We start from the raw sequence: 17718 nt of genomic DNA, 5'->3' as shown, positions 1-17718 counted from the left end.
GGGCGCGCGGGCGCGCCGGCCGCCAGGAGGCCCCGCCTCCCGCCCCCGGAGCAAGGCGGCGGACGTCAGCAGCGGGAAATTCCCCTCCTGTCGGCCTGGCTGCTTCTCCGCGGGGCGGGTGCTCGGCTCCCACCGCGTTCCGGCACCCTGGACGGGCGACGCCGGCTGACCGGAGCGCGAGAACTAAGGAGGTGGGAAGGTGTGAGCCGCAAACCCCGAGGAGGGCGGGAAGGAGGCGGAGGGCCTGGGAGTGGTCAGGGAGACTGGAGGTCCCGCCGGCAGAGGTCCGGCGACCGCCTGACTGACGTGCTACCTGGCTGCGGCGCTGTCCGGCCCGGACGCTTGGAGCTGCCTGCGGGGCGGCGCGGTGAGCGGAACCATGGCCTCTGGTGAGTGTTCCTGGGGGGAAACGAGGGCCGGGGCCCCCGCGGCAGTGTCGGGGGCAAAGGTCGCCCCGGGACTGCTGCTCCGGGTTTCGGGGGCTCTTGGTCTGCTGAGATTTGGCCGCGGCACCTTCTGTCTTTAAAATCGCGCTGTTTGGCAAATTGTCAGCCTTTTGAAAAGTTAGCTGGTTGAGGCTTTGCGTGCGAAATCAAAACCACGCTCTGTAATTTGATCCCGTTGTAGTAGCCGGCACCTTAGAAATTCCCAACGGCTTGACTTAGGATGAGGGAAGTGATCGTCCAGAGGAAGGCCCGGAGTTGGCGTGTTTTGGGCTTGATGTGTGTGGAAGTGGTGCGCGGGGTTTTAGAGCAGAGCGAGGCGCCTTCGGGTCCCCCGGAACCCCGGCCGTCGAGCTGACCCCCGACAAGCGCCGGGAGGCGGTCGCGGCTGTCCTGACGGTCGGACGCGGTGTGGCGCGGCGGGAAGTGTCGTTTTAACCGGCCCGAGGTGGGAATGCTGCCTTAACGGAGTGGACGGTTTTCATGGTGAGAGAAGGTGCACGCTTTGTAGAATACCGAGAAGCCGCTTTGTGTTTCCTTGGTTGGAAAGAAGGGGCAAGGTTTTTAGAGCGCTCGTGCTTTTAAATGACGGCTAGGAAGGAAAACAACTTCCTCTGCCTTGCGTGAATGTTAATTTTTAGTGGATAAGCGCCTGCTCTCTGGCTCTGCGGGGAAACGGGTTCACTGAGACGCAGCCTGGGGGACGAGGGAAGGCGTCTGCTCGGTACAGCCGGGGTTCAGGTGGGCCAGATACCCCAGGGTGAATCGGGGGGACCGCGCTGGAAGTGGACCTGCCCCAGAATTTTGGGAACGGGGAGGGGGCGCCTTCAGCAGACGGAGCAGCTGGGGCACGTTAACTAATGCTGCCCCGGGGGGCTGGTTCGTGTGCACCCCCGTCCGCCCTACTCCCTGCTCGGGTGACCCTCACTAGAGGCTGATACTACAGAAGAGGAAGTAGAAAGCATCAAGATCTTTTATAAAGGGTTGAACAGAACAAGGCCGTCGCTACTACCGTAGCCTGAAAAGGAAATAGGGGTGTTTCATATGACATTTGATTTCAGTTTGTCTTTGTGGTTTTCTAGTGCGAATACAGACATAGTTTAAAAATCTCAACTTTCCCTTTACCCACTTCAGTGACCCCAAACTTTCAGGTAATGGTCTAAATTCATAAATTCAAAGCGTATTTAGATTAAAAGTGTAAAGATGACTTTTAAATATTTGGTTAATTTATTGGTTATCAGGAAGACATGTTTTATGAAAGTGGTAAAGAATGACAAGCATTATAAGTAAAAGAAGATCGGCCTGCTGTTAATTTAACGAAACTTTGTTAATTTACTGCATGAATATATTGTATTCTAACTCTTGCAAGGGAAAAAAAGAATTCATTATTTCTATACAGAGTAGTGTTCTAAGATCACATGATTTTAAAATGTGATACAATTTAAATTTTTTTAATGACACTGTATCTTCTGCTGTTAATAAGGACTAAGAATTCCCTAAACTGGAGAGAACTAAATTTAAAAGAAAGTAAAGTTTTGGAGGTTTGGAAGTTGAAGAGTGATTATCTTACTTTTTTTTTTTTTTTCTTTTCTCAAGAGTTACGTTAAAACCGGACTGTTTAAAATATAGCAAGTTATTTTAAAATGTAATCCAATTATTTGAAAACCGCTAGGCAAATATTTTTTGAAAGGAGTTTGAGCGTACTTCCCTTAATCAGTTGTAAAAGCCTTAGTGAGAGAAAAAGATTCACAAGATAAATCATGAATTCCCATCCATATTTTGAAAACAGTAATTTAACTGAAAGTGTAACCAAAAAAGTAAGGTTTGTCTTAATTTGTTTATCATTGTCTGGTTTAGCTTCTGTTTGTAGTAAGGTAGTATTAAAACCTCAAAAAGTATTTTTATTGACTACCTAACCTTTCAGGCCATTTCTTCATTTCTCACCAGATGTCCTATGTAAATAGATACGTGTAGTTGAATGTGTGATCTATGTAACATAAAAGTAACGTATCATAATCTCATAAGCAAAATTATATGAGTGCCATGAGGAAAATATAGTACTGGGACTTTGATAGCGTCTGTGATTCTAGATTCTGTTTAGATTAGTCATCAGGCACCGTTTGGGTTCCATTGAGTAGTTTTTCATTGCTTTTTTTTTTAAACCTTGATTCCAATCTAATTAGAATTGGCATTGTGAAGAAAAATGTTCCCAAATCTGTCTAAGGTATCCGTATTTAGGCAATCATTACTTTTATGTGTTTATGATTCTATTCTATTGAATACAAGTAAAATTGGTTATTTTGTGTCTGAATTCAAAACTTGTCAATTGTTCCAGTAGAAAGAGCAAAGCATCCTTGTATGATGCATAGCTGTACTTACTAATAACTGGTACTGTCTTTTATAAAACGTTTTAAATGTTAGATGATTTGTTGTTTTTATTCATGTTTTTCTTTGGTACATTTCTGCTATGTCACATAATAATAGGAAGTCCATGAAGAAACTGTTTTCGTAAACCACATTACTTACCAACTCTTTGTAGTGTGAATTTCGAGAGATCTATTTTTTTCCTCTTTAGTAAGAGAAAAAAATGGATGTAGATATGATGCAACTTATCTTTAATAATAGGGCTGAAAGTTAGAAATGGATAACTAAAGCAAATGACTTTTTTTTTTTTTTTTTTAGTGAAAGACTGTACCATGTAAACATGAGTGTTGTTTCAGAAATTCGAAACATGTAAAAGTAGAGATAACAGTGGTATGAAAGAATTAAGGTTATAAATGATAGACACCGAGTGAATGAGATGACTAGGGAGGAATCAGATGAATCATAATTAGGAACATGTGGGGGGGGTGTGTGATGATTTTTCTCAAATACAACCTAAAGGACTCAGAATTTCTTTTTGTTCCAGCACCCTCTCATCTGTCTTCTCTGCAGATGATGGGTTTGTAGGCACACGACCTTAGCACGCTTTCCTCCTTTCTTGAGTCTGTGTCTAAGCTGTGTCTGGATTTTACATTCGTACGGTAATCAAGCTGTTAGGGATCAGGAGTAGGTCTACCAGATGAAACACAGGATACCCAGCTAAACTTAAATTCCAGATAAACAGCATATGATCTTTTAGTATACTGCACATACTTCCCAAATAGTCATTGTTTAGCTGGAATTCATATTTCTGTATATCCTGTATTTTCATTTCTCAAACAATTTGATCCTGCTACCTGTTTTTACTTAAATACGTGAACAGTCTAGGACAGATTTTGAATATTTCCCTACTTTTTCATCCTGACAGTTAAAAAGTTTTTTCAGGACTTGAGTTTTTTCCCCCACAGCAGTGGGATCTCTATGGCCAAAACCTTTTACTACATCTTTTGTTTACCTTGTGGTACATACATCAGTCAAACACTCATCTGAAAATTCCCTACTTGGGTTCTTTCTTAAGGCCTGATTAAGAGTTAGCCTGCTATAATTGGAATAAACTTGGACTTTAGCCCATGGTAGACCTGGTTGGTTTTCATTCCAGTTCTGCTACTCTTTGATGTATGGATTCAGTGTTATCAGTAAAACACACAGGAGCAATATTTACTGCAAAGGCTTGGTGTGAGGAAAATGAGGTAATGCATGCCCCTTAAAATTCTTTAATGGAGCTGTTTTGGGACTCAAGACCTCTAGGAGACAGGAGCCACTAGAGATACTTACCAAAACCAAACCCATTGCCGTCAAGTCGATTCCGACTCACAGCGACCCTATAGGACACAGTAGAACTACCCCCATAGGGTTTCCAGGGACCGACTGGTGCATTCAAACTGCCGACCTTTTGGTTAGCAGCCGAGCTCTTAACCATCGTACCACCAGGGCTCCCCAGAGACACTTAGTACTTTATATTAAGCATCCTTAAGATTCTAGGAGTCCCAAGTGGTGCAAACAGTTAACACGCTTGGCTCCTCACTGAAAGGAAGGTTGGAGGTTTGAGTCCACTCAGAGGTACCTCAGAAGAAAGGCCTGGCAATCTACTTTTGAAAAATCAGCCCTCGAAAGCCCTAGGGAGCACAGCTCTACCATGACATGCATGGGTTTGCCGTGAGTTGGAATCGACTTGATGGCAACTGGTTACTGGTTAAGATTCTAGAATTTTATGAAACCATAAAACCAATAATAGACTAGACCAGATGCTGGATAGAAATACATCTTTCAAGAATTTATAAGAATGCCCATTTACTTTTAAACTATTTGAAATGGTTTTGTGTGTGTTTAAAAAAGGAGAGTAGATGTTCGGAGGTTACGTGTCTTATCTCCTTTGTCCACTTAAATAAAAGATTACTTAGTAGATAGTTAAACAATGTGTCCTTTTGCCGATTTGACTGATATCATTCATTCTTCATTGGCTTTCTTTTGCATCTCCTGTGATAGTCTTTTTCTGCCTTATGGGAATAGGCTTAAGAGTTCTTTGCCTTTTTTGTTCAATGAATGCAACTTAATCTTTGTAAGAAATGGTGACTAAGTTTTGGTCATAGGAAGAAATGGAAAAACTTACCTGTGTCTTAAGGTAAAGAAGATCATCAGCATGACTTAACTGGGTTCCTAGGTTTGAGGAAAGAACAGATCTTACTTTCACTTTGTCCACAGTGAGTAGAGGTCATGTTCGGAAAGTGTATGTTGTTAGCTCCGTTTGCTCCTTTGGGTCTCGCAGAGTGTGACCCCCTACCCGTGCGAGGGGTTTGCAGTGAGCTCTTCTCCACTGTACTGTGACGGACGGGTGTGGTATGGTTGTCTGTGTGCTGTATTGCAAGAAGCATGCCACTGATGATAGTTAAAATATTAATTTTGTAAACAATTTACCTTTTAAATAAATAAGAGCGATTCAAAGCTATCCCTATACTAATGTCTTCTTCCCTTGCTTGTATTTGGATGAGCTTTGTAGGGTGGTGGGAGAGAAGGAGGAGTTACAACTAGCCAGAATTGCTCAGCTTATTGTATCCATGACACAGCCCATACTTGTACCTGAATTTTTGTGTAGCTTCTCTAGATACGTGCATTGTTGTTTCCTCTTCTTTACGTTTTAGGTCAGTGTTTCTTAATCAGGAGTGCGTGTTAGAATTGCCTAAAAGGCTGTTTCTGAAGTGTGTCTCTGGGCTTTACCCTTGAAGATTGCCATTTCTATTCAGCAGGCTCAGGTGAGGGCAAAACATGTACATTTTGAAGAAAGTGGTTCTGATCTGCACCTACAGCATCAGTCTGTTCTGGGGATTTCATTGGAGCTAAATGCACAGTTGCTATACTGAGATGCATTATCTTCTTCAGCTAGGATGCATTTATTTTAGATTGCAGGTTATTTGCTATCTCAATTATTGTGACTTTACCCCCAGCTGCTTTTATCCTCGTTTTTTTGAATTCTGATATCCTGGATCCCAACTGTCATATTAGTTAATGTGATGCATAACTTCTTTTTCTTATAACTTCATATAATTTTGTAGCATTGGCTGTGTTATTAATTATATGACCTTGAGCAAGTCATTTAACATTTTTGAACTTTAGTTTTATTATCTATAAAGTGGGATAATAATTCCTGTTTTTTTTTTTTTAATGAAGCTCAAAGCTGTTAAGAGGATCAAATGAGAAATGTATGCAAAAGTACTTTTAAATGGTTTTATAATTATAACTGCTGGAATTTTTTTTTTTTTTTTTTTGCTGTATACTTAATGCTGGTTTCTAATTCCAGCTGTAAGGTTTTAATTAGTAATGTATCTATTTTTGACAATTTATGATTCATTTTTTAGCTATGTTTTATTCCAGTATAATTTCTCTTTTTAATCTTAAAAACTCATACTTTATTATGTAGGCCACCATGTTTAAAAATAAAAATAGTGCCTTTTTTTTTTTTTCCCCTAAGTGCACATAAAAAGCACAAATGTATCTTGCAAACCTGTTTGTTATATTTCAAATGTTACTCTGGTCTGTAGTAGCATTTTACTGTTCAGAATGTAAGGGCCAATTCAAACTTTTTATAATCTTGATTAAAGAAAAATACAATAATCAACTTGTATAGAACCCATTTTGAAGACATTTTTTCAAAACTAGTGATCTGAGATAATCTTAGTTAAAAGTACTCATTTTTTCTACAACTCCCTGATTTATATTTTGCCTTCTACTTCATAGATGACTAAATTTCAGCACTTTTTATCTTCAGGAAGAATGACACCTCACTACAAAGTACTGAGGAAGGAAGTAACTGGTACATTATAGTGATGCCTGATGTAAACCTCACAGCTGGGGGCTTTTTAAAAAATCATCAGTACAGATAAAGAAATCAAAACATGAACGGGTGTAAGAAGTACGAAGGTGTAGCACTGTTGGAGCCCAGTGCCTACAAAGCACTATTTTTGTTTCCAGAATAGTAGAATCAAATAAGGAAAGTCTGATTAATCACTTACACAGTCCCTATAACGCTTAAATAACTTTCACAAACAAAAACATCTAACTTTAGAGTTTCAGTCATTCCCTCAACAGACACTAAGGCACCAATGAGTAAGACACAGTCCCTACCCTCAGGCAGCTTTATCTCAAGAAGAAATGAAACAGTCTTCCCTAAATTAGAGTTATTTGGAATAGTTGTCATAAACAGAATGCTGTGGGAGTTTTGAAGAGAAGGAGATTATTTCCAGCTGGGGGTGTAGAATATTGACAGTCATTTCTGTTCCTTGGTTGTGAGACTTTGACCAGTGAAGAGCTTCTGCAAAAGGAAAAATAAATTTCAAAAATTTTTCAAGTGCTTAATAGTCTATGATAAGTAATATTTATGTCATTAAAAAATTTTTTAAATCTTTTTAACAAGTGCTTGTCTGTTCCTTTGTCTATATATATATAGCTTTTTTCCTAAATATATGTCTAATTTAAAGAAGTATGTGTAACCACTGAAAGATCTGAATGCTCAGTGTGTGCCTGCCACTTTTATTCATATTACCCCCTTCCCCAAAAGTTAACCATTTACCAGTAATGATGTCATTCAATACCAATTTCCTACCAAGACACTTTTAAATAAGTAGTGGGCAGGGATTTATTTGACCTTTAGTTCAACCACGTAAATTATTTAAGATACAACTTTAAAAAGAGTGCTGATTTTATTAGCTATTTAGAGAAGATGTACTTTCTCTTAAATATTCCTGCAAGGATATATGAAGATGTGAAATATTTCAGTATGAGAAATATTCATCTGCATTCCTGTCTTACTGTTTTTCAGTAAAATTGAAATAAGTGTTATGAACCTGATTGGGTTAAAATCAGTTTTCCCTGGCCCTTTGTCCTTTTCTTTTCCCCCATTGTGGTGAAAATACACACAACGAAACCTTTCCTGGTTCAGCAGTTTCAATTCAGTGAGAGGGATACGCTCTTCAGCGCCCCCTCAGCAGAAGCGCTCCCTTTCCCCACCCCTGGTAACCATGAATAATCTTTAGTTTTTATATATTTACTTATTTCACATAAGTGAGATCATACAGTATTTCTCCTTTTGTGACTGACTTATCTAGCTTAGGAGACCTGGTGGCACAGTGGTTAAGTGCTTGGCTGCTAACCAAAAGGTCGGCAGTTCGAATCCACCAGCCGCTCCTTGGAAACCCTATGGGGCAGTTCTTTGTCCTGCAGGGTCACTATAAGTTGGAATCAACTTGATGGCAACGGGTTTTTTTTTTTTTTTGATCTCGCTCGGCATAATGTTTTCTCCCGCGTTGTGGCACGCATCAGAACTTCATTCTCTTTGTGGCTGAGTAATGTTACATTGCACACTTTGCTTATCCATTTCTCTGTTGATGGACATTTCTGGACCTTTGTTTTTTGGATGAACACATAGGCAGTAGGTTCAAACATGAGGGTAACTCATTACTCAGTAACCCAAAGCAGGAACCTTGGAGCCATCAGTGATCCTCATGTTCTGTCAGTCCCCAAGTACTGCCCATTTTGTCTTCTAAATAAGCCTTCATCCCAGTTACCACTGTCCTCTTTCAGACATACCCTCCTCTTGTCCACGTTGTTTTAATAGTCTCTCAGCTGGTCATCCTGCTTTCTCTTTTCTCGTCAGTCTGTTCACTGCCACCACAATTCTCACTCTGAAATGCCTGTCCAATCGTGATTCCCCTACTTGAAAACACTCACTGATTCCGTGTCACCCTGAGGGTAAAATCCAAACCCCTAAGGGTGCTCTGGCTCTTGGTGCTCTTTGTAAAGAGTGGATGTTTGCCCACCGGGGCCACGCTGGAGGTCCTTTAAGCTGGAGGTTCTTTAACGGACCGTCTCTTCTCTGCTGCCATGCCTTGACTCACAGTTCCCTTTCCCTGGAACGTCCTCTAGTTCTCCCTTCCCTCTCATCTCTCCCCCCACTGTTTTGCTTCCTTCACTCTTTTTCCCTCTGACATAGTGAGGCACTCCCCACTGTTTTGCCCTTATCCTCACTTTATTCTGAGTTTTGTTAATGTTTCCCTCCCTTCTGTAGTTTAATAATTTGTGTTCTGTTGCTTCACTGTTCCATAAGGCCCTTGTTTAAGTCACTGTTTTCAAAACAAGCATTTGAAATAATAGACACTATTTAGTGACTCTCTGTTAATATGCCTGCACTTGGTAAGAATTCTCTCATCCTCACAACGACTCTGTGAGGTAGGTGCTGTTATTCCCCTTTTACAGAGGAAGAGCATGACATTTCCAGGGTCTCATCGCTTAGAAGTGGCTGGGTGGTATTCAGAGGATCTCTCCCTGTACTGCATGGAGAAGGCCCGTCGTGTTACCCCTGCTGAAGGTGGCCTGCACTCACAGAGGGCAAGCCTTCTGTCAGTGAAATGGGTACCAGATTGTGGGTATTTAGAAATCATTAGACTGGTTGAGGGAGTTTTGGTTTACATTGTTAACTACCTTACTGGTAAGCACACTTGAGTGTTTTTATTCAACTGTCATTTCCAAGATTTGGATAATAGAAGAGAGCAAAGGTGCTTATGTTTTAAACCGCTGAGTTGAGGTATAGTTAACATACAATAAACTGTCCATGTTTGAAGTATACCATTTGATAAGTTTTGACATTTGTATTCAACCTTGAAATCATCACCACAATCAAGATAATGAACATATCCATCGTCCCAAGTTTCTCACCCACCTCACATCCCTGCAACCAATGGTGTGTTTATTTTCATTATGGATTAGTTTACATATTCTGGAGTTCTGTGTAAGTGGAATCGTACGGTATATGCTGTTTTTGGTCTGACTTCTTTCACTCAGTATAGGTATTTTGAGGTTCATCCATGTTGTTTGTACAGTAGTTCTTTCTAAAGGTACATATTTTGAATTAAATTTGTTGTGGAAAGTAAATTATTTTCTTTTTCCTCCATTGTGTCTTACGCTTTAGAAAAAAGGTTTAGATGAGACTAAAAACTCCCTTGAACCTGAAGTCCCTTCTGGGGCTTGTTTTGATGGACCGTGTGTGGTGTTGTCGTTGCTGTTGTGTTGTTGTTGTCGTTGCTGTTGTGTGCTGTCAAGTCAGTTCCGACTCACAGCGACCCTGTAGGACAGAGCAGAACCGCCCCATAAGGTTTTCAAGGAGCGGCTGGTGGATTCGTACTGCTGACCGTTTGGTTAGCAGCCGAGCTCTTAAACACTTTGCCACCAGGGCTCCAGACTATGTATAAGTCCTTTGAAATTCCCATGCGAATAATTTATATGTGTTCAAATACATTTTCGTGTTCAGTGATCAATCTTTTACTTCACTGTTAGGGTCTAAAACCAACCAGTTAAACTACACGTTACTCACTTTCGGAGTACAATATTGTGCTTCTGAATACTATCTTCCTATAGCTCCTTTGGGGAAATCTTGGGGGAAACCCCTCTGCTTGGTCTCACGTGGGAAGTGGCTATCTCTGAAATGTTTGCCTCAGAGCTTCACACTGGCATCAGCTAGAGGTACTCAGTGATAAAGTCCTAACCAAGTCAGTTTGGTTTGAATGGCTTGTGCTAACACTCTACAGGAGCTCACTTTAATGGGAAAAGTGGTATCTCCCACCCCATCTTGTATAATTGCATTTCAACCTTGTTATTTCATGTTGAGAGGGAAAGTCTTTTAGTCTGCTGTTTTGGAAAAAACAAAATGGTTAAAATCCATCATTATTGCTATCCTAATCTCACCTTCCCCCCCCTTTTTTTTTTATTTTCAGGTGGGTATAACCCGTATATAGAGATAATTGAACAACCCAGGCAGAGGGGCATGCGGTTTCGATACAAATGTGAAGGGCGCTCAGCAGGCAGCATTCCTGGGGAGCACAGCACAGACAACAACCGAACATACCCGTCTATCCAGGTAACTGACCTCTTCTGTGCGCACCTCACTTTCAGGGCTTCCTGTTTTAGCTGCAGCAGTTACATTGGAGCCCAGTATCTTCCGGTCGTCCCGCGGTCTTTTCTTTTCTCTCCTATTTTTAATTACTCTGTACTAGATGGCTAGATGTCTAGCGACATTTCTGAAATACAGGATGGACTTCTCCCCCCTGTAGATAGGTCAGAGTCCCTGGGTGGTGCAGGCGGCTAACGCGGTCGGCTGTTAACCAAAACGTTGGCAGTTCGAGTCTACCCAGAGGTGCCTTGGAGGAAGCCTGATGATCTACTTGTGAAAAATCAGCCATTGAAAACCCTGTGGAGCACAGTTGTACTCTTGACACACACGGGGTTTCCAGGAGTCACACTCTGCTCAACAAGAGCTGGGTGATTGGCACGTAAGTCGTCCAGTGTGGTACACTGTTGTGTATGAGGCACGGTGCTTCGTGTACGTTGGCAGCTTTAGGATTGGGATCCCTTTCCTAGAATACAGCTGATGAGGAAAAAGCATTGTCTCCTTCCAGATGTGAGTGAGGTTGTTGTGTAGATTAAAGATATAGATTCAGGAACTCAGCTGGAATTATCCTCTTCACTGCAGTCACTTGGCTTAGTCTTGGCTAGAGGCTGTGGAAAAGGGGAAGATCCTTTTTCTCCTCTCTCCTTACCTTTCTTGTTGGCCCCTGGGTCTCTGGGTCTTGCACTGACTGATTGGAAATACTGTTACTTTTCAAATACAGTTTTTTTCATATTAGCATAAATTTAAAAGTAGATCAGATATAAGTTTGGTAACATATGCTATATTTATAGTTATAAATACAGTGTGTTTATATTTTATATTTATGTACTATGTTTTATTTGACATATTAAAAATTTTAACCTTTAAATGCCAATTAAAAACCTTATTGGCAGAGTGAATTCTGAAAAATGTTATTCAGTCTTTCATCAACAGATTTTAAATCAGTTTTATAACTAGATTATTTACAAACCTTATTTTATTGAACTTAGAGGAAATTGCTAAGTTATAGACTAAGCTAATGACAAGTTATGTATTGAATTCCTAATTTTTCTTACATTTTTGGCAGCAATATGGATTTGGATTATTTAAGTCCTTTTATTTAAGTGTTAAAATGGGAGAAATGCTAATGAAAGATAAATAAGAAAATATTCTTCGAATCCTTTTAAGAGTTATTTTAGCTCTTCTCCACAATTCAGCTCATTCTACATGTTCTCTAAAATGTTTCTAAGATCTGCTGTATGCTTACATTTCCAGGAAGTCCTGAACAGTTCACAGCTTGAGCTCTAGATCAGCTGTCTAAGTCTTGTTCAGAAAGGCAGTACTTCCTGGTTATTGTTCAAATTAAGGTTAAATTAAAAATTACGAAATTTAGTGCCATCTGCCTGTCAAGCCACTCGTTCTTACTTACCTACCTTTCTCTCTTGTAGTGTGCTGGTTTTCATATTTTCTGCTTTCTTGCAAATGTGCTAGCTTCCAAACTGAACATTAGCTCCTCCCCATGCTCAGATTAGCCTCCTTCTTCCATGCCAGGCGTTCCTCTTCACCGGCAGGGCTAGATGTACCCTCTGTGTAAGAGTTTATCTTGTTAAAGTCAGTGGGACTCATGGCCTGTTGTTCATTGGACACCTGGAATATGCTTATTGATTAGCAAATATTTTTGTGAAATGAAACGTTACATATTAAGTAGAATGATCGTTTTGATGTGTTATCATTCCCAGTGCGGCTTAAGTGTGTCCTTTCAAGGGATGTTTTTGGAGTGATACTGCATCTCAGAGCGGGACGTTCAGTGACTTGGCATCTAAGTATTTTCTCATGTTCTGTGATAAAATTGTGGCTTAATTTTACTTGTTTTGAAAGAAGAATAAGGAGAGTCCGATGAGTTGACCAACTGAAGTTAGGGCAAAAAATGTACGCCAAGACACTGAGAGGTAGCCCTTCCAACTAGTTATTCTCTGGACAGTTTCCTCCACCTGCAGTCAGATGGACTTTATCCAGTGCTGGCGACATTGTGTAGAGTACGTCTGTATGTAGGTATGTATACACGCATGCCTGCGTGCAGGCGGTGAAACCTGTCGGGCCAGACCCATTGGGACGGCCTGGTTCTGTGGGTCCCCCAAGCGCCCCACCGCTGACAGGGTGCAGTCTTAGTGCCTTTCTGTCACTTGCTTTAGTGGAGAATATGTGCGTTTTCCTTCTCTGACAGGCTTCTGCCTTACACAGGCTCCAGCTTTCACAGGTTTTACTGTATTTATTTATGGCTCATCTGTTTGATTTCCCTTTTTCAGATTATGAACTATTACGGAAAAGGAAAAGTGAGAATTACGTTAGTAACAAAGAATGACCCCTATAAACCTCATCCCCATGATCTGGTTGGAAAAGACTGCAGAGATGGCTACTATGAAGCCGAATTCGGACAAGAACGCAGACCTTTGTTGTGAGTACACAGTCACAGACACCTTCAGGAGTAGATAAGCGTCGGATGCTCTGACCCTCTGTTACTTTTTAGCAGAATAAACTAACTTCTTATCCTGTTCTGTCCACTGTGTACATTCCAGCTTACCATTTGCATTAGAACTACCCTTTCTTTGATTCTCCTTTAGCAAGCACAGTGTACAGTGGTAGAAGGAGTACTTCTTTATTAGTAGTAAAATTAAAAAAAGAAAAGCCCATTGCCATCAAGTCAGTTGTCACTCATAGTAACCCTAGAGGATGGAGTAGAACTGCCCCATAGGGTTTCCAAGGAGCAGCTGCTGGATTCAAACTGCTGACCTTTTGGTTAGCAGCTGAGCTCTTAATCACTACACCACCAGGGCTCCATTTTATGCTGTGATTTTCTCTTAGTTTGAATAATTTATGAAAGATTTTCTTTTCAAAATTTTTACCCTGTCTTTCCATTTATAGTTAACTTAAAATTCACTAGATGTGAGGAAAATCAACTGGGAAACTATTATTTATTAAGGGGCAGAAAATAAAGTTAACATACACAAGTCACTAGTTCCAAGAATGAAAAAATGTAACACTTCATGGTGTGAGGCCGCCAGAAGGTGAGCCCATTCATCATCATGTTGGTCAGAGTGTAAATTAATGTAATCTTTCCGGTGAGCATTTTAAAAACTATATAGCAAAAGCCTGAAAAATATGAATGCCTCTTGAGCTAGCAATTCCACTTCTAGGAATTTATCCTTAGGAAATAAATAATTAAGCATGTTCAGACATTTAGCTATAATGATGTTCATTGCAAGTCTTTTTGTAATTGCAAGAAGTTAGGAACAATCCAAATAATAAACGAAAGAAGATTAGTTAAATAAACTGGTACATCCATACAGTGTCCTCCTATATTGCCTTAAAAATAGCATTGCAGGTATGTGTCTACTAATATGGAAAGATAATTCACTATATGTGAGATGAATAAAGTCGGTTTTAAAACAATATGTGGAAAATAATCTTATTTTTGCTTAAATTTATACCTATACATGGTAGTATATGCACTTAGATAGTAATAGCAGTTGTCTCTGGGTAGGTAGGATTATGAGGTTTTCTTATGTTTTTCTTTTAACTTGTGTTTATTTTATAATTCATTTTTGTAATGAACATGTATAGCTTTTGGGGAAACAATGCAACTAATACAAGAAAAGAAAAATAACAACACAAAACAAAATATCTGGTGTCGTAGTTATCTAGTGCTGCTATAATATAAATACCACAAGTAGATGACTCTAATAAGCAGATATTTATTTTCTCACAATTTAGGAGGCTAGAAGTCCAAATTTAGGGCGTGGGCTCTAGGGGAAGGCTCTCTCTCTGTCTGCTCTGGGGGGAAGGTCCTGGTGTCTTTTCAGCTTCTGTTCCGCGATTCCTTGGTCACCTTCATGTTGCATGGCATCTCTCTTCTCCCGTCTGTGCTCTCTTGCTCTTCTTATGTCTCAAAAGAGATTGACTCCAGATACATTCTTTACTAATCCTGCCTTATTAACATAACAAACAACCCATTCCCAAATGGGATTATAACCACGGGCATAGGGTTTAGGATTTACAACACATATTTTTGAGGGACACGGTTCAACCCATAACATCTAGCAATACCCACCTGGCAAAAAATACACATTTTTTTCCTGTCTATTTTACTTGATCTCCCAGCAGCATTTTACACTGTTGGCCACTTCTTTCTTGAAACATTCTTATTCTTTGATTTCTGTGAGACTTAACTCCCCTGTTTTACTTCCTACTTTTCTGGCTGTTCCTCCTTGATCTTAGTTATAGGCAATTATATTTTTGAATTACCTCAGTTATTTTCCCAATAATGCCCTTCATAGCTGTCTCCCAGTCCCCCCAAACTAGGATTCATTAAGAATCACGCATTATATGTAGTTGTCATGCCTGTTGAGTGTCCTTTAAGTTAGGGCAGTTCCCTATCCTTTTTGGGTCTTTCATGACCTTACCACTGTTTGAAGCATTCAGGCTAGTTGTTTTGAAGATTGTCTCTCAATGTGGGTTACTCTGAGTGGTTGCTCATAATTATATTCATGTTAAACGTTTTGGGCAAGAAATCTACAGAGGTGATGCTGTATCCTTCTCAAAATATTCCTTTAAGAGACATGTAATATCAGTATTTCCTATTCTTGGTGATAGTAAGTTTGATCACTTGGCAAGATTTCTCCAATGTCAAGGTGCTTTTTTCCACTGGAACACTTCAAGACTGTGAATATCCTATTTGCCAGTTACTTTTTGGCATCCATTGATGATCGCTACCTGAGTCTGTTGTTACAATATAGTTGTAAAATGATGATTTTTAAAAAATTCTATCATTCCTTCTATATTTATTAGTTGGCATTCTGTTGTAAAGAAGAACATTCCCTTCTTCCCTTCTCGGTTTTTAAAAATACCACCATGGACTCGTGGATTCTTTTTTTTAATCATTATTCAGTATACTCTGGTCTGTTATTAGCAATATTCTTTAGATTTTTCACATTGGAAGTGTGACCAATGCCAGCTCCTTCACACCATCCATCTCCTGTGTACTGTGACACGTCCTTGGCATTTCTCTGAACACTTCCTCACACTTTTCCTGCTTCAGCCCCAGTTTCTTCCAAGGAGCCCTGGTTCTTTTCATTTGAGAATGGTATTTAGTCTAATTCTCTTTTTTTTCTTTTTTGGGTTTTAAAACAGACATTTATTGTATCACAGTTCAGGAGGCTAGAATTCCGAATTCAAGCCACCAGCTCTCGAGGAAGGTGCTCTCTCTCTGTCTGCTCTGGGGGAAGATCCTCATCTCAGCTTCTCTAGTGTTCTTCTTGGCATTCCCTGGAGACCTCCACGTGGCATCTGTCTTCCCCTTTGTGCTTGCTTGTGTCTCTCCCTAATCTGTTCTTTTTATATATCGAAAGCGGTAAATTTAAGAGACACCCTACCGTGATACAGCCTCACTAACATAGCGGGGATTCCAGCACTCATTTTTGGGGGACACAGTTCAATCCATAACACACCACTTGAGTTCTGATACCTCACCCAAGCTGCTTCTCCATGTGGACCTTACTCTGCCCATCTAAACTTTAGTACTGAATTTTCCAGGAAGGGGAAGGCTATACTATAACGTTTGGTGCTCCTAATTGCCATCTTGACATATTCTCTTAGATGGCTCAAAAGCACCTCAAACAGAATATGCCCAAACCGTAATCTTACCCCTGCAGGCCTCTTCCCCTGTAAGTTGGTCTTGTTTCAGTGCTCATTTTCTTAGTGGTTGCTACAAAAGCCCCAAACTTGAGTGTTATCCTTGACACCTCTTACACTAGCATACATGTAGTGACTCCACTAACTCAAACTCATTGCCATTGAGTCGACTCTGACTCATAGCGACCCTATAGGACAGAGTAGAACTGCCCTCACAGGGTTTCCAAGGAGCAGCTGGTAGATTCAGACTTTTGGTTTGCAGCCTGAGCTCTTAACCACTGTGCTATGAGGGCTCCGAATCCACTAACAAGTACCTCTTCAATAACTCTTGAATCTATCTACTTCTCTCGGTGAACTCCACCACCGCCCCACCACCACTGCAGTCTAAATCTGGGCTGCTGGGCTGGGGGGGCCTCCCACCTGCTGTGTCTGCATCTCCTCGGCATCACTCCTCCCCCTCTGTCTTCCACTTTAGCCAGAGTGATTATTTCAGATACAAATTGTCACCCCCTCCCCTACTTAAAACATTTCAATGGCTTTATGTGGCTCTTGGAGTAAGGACAGTGTCCATCCACGGCCTACAAGGCCCACACGGCCTTCTAGTATAATATATCTACACTGCAGGCCCACGGCCTTCTAGCATACCATGCTCACTTGATATCTACACTGCAGGCACACAGGCCTTCCTTTCATTTCCTGTGAGCACACTGCTTTTCTCGAGGAACTTTGCGTGTTCTCTTTCTGCCTGGGAGTCTCTTTTCTCTCGTCTTCACCTAGTTCACTTCTGTTCATATTACCACTTCCTGCAGGAAGCCCATCTGCCCTCCCTGAATTTATCAACCCTCTCCTTAGAGGCTCCCATAACATCGTGTGTATCTCCTTCAAAACACCTGTCATGATTTCAGTTGAGCGTTTTTGTGCGTGTGGTTATTTAATATCTATCTCTTTCGCTAGACTAGAGGTCAGCAAACTGTTTCTGTAAAGGGCCACATAGTAAGTATTTTAGGTTTTGCAGGCCATATGGCCTCTGTCACAGCTACCCAGTTCTGCTGTTGTAGCACCAAAGTAGCCATGGACGGTAGGTAGGTGACTGAGTGTGGAGGTGCCACATAAACGGTACATAGGTGACTGAGTGTGGAAGTGCCCCATAGAAAAAACATAGGTGACCGAGCGCGGAGGTGCCCCGTAGACGGCGCGTAGGTGACCGAGCGCGGAGGTGCCCCGTAGACGGCGCGTAGGTGACCGAGCGCGGAG

The 17718-nt window shown here is 41.0% G+C and overlaps 1 protein-coding gene across 4 annotated transcripts in view; it reads left to right on the top strand.

The window, feature by feature from the left end:
- Positions 1–107: 107 nt before the first annotated feature.
- The window catches only part of REL (REL proto-oncogene, NF-kB subunit), a 46659-nt gene continuing 29048 nt past the window's right edge, over positions 108–17718 (top strand). For 2 of the 4 annotated variants that reach the window (XM_023734954.1, XM_023734944.1), the window contains exons 1-3: positions 137–389; positions 10625–10767; positions 13083–13231. In XM_023734954.1, the coding sequence (XP_023590722.1) occupies positions 380–389; positions 10625–10767; positions 13083–13231 (302 nt within the window). In that variant the 5' untranslated portion in view covers positions 137–379. Of the gene's footprint in view, positions 390–480; positions 930–10624; positions 10768–13082; positions 13232–17718 lie in introns of those variants that run through there. The other 2 variants (XM_023734958.1, XM_023734959.1) reach the window with 2 other exon arrangements.

Source organism: Trichechus manatus, unplaced genomic scaffold, assembly GCF_000243295.1.
Source record: "Trichechus manatus latirostris isolate Lorelei unplaced genomic scaffold, TriManLat1.0 scaffold00005, whole genome shotgun sequence".
In the NCBI taxonomy this organism is placed as follows: Eukaryota; Metazoa; Chordata; class Mammalia; order Sirenia; family Trichechidae; genus Trichechus; species Trichechus manatus.
Note: the sequence above shows the minus strand (reverse complement) of the source record. Positions and strands in the feature narration are given on the sequence as shown.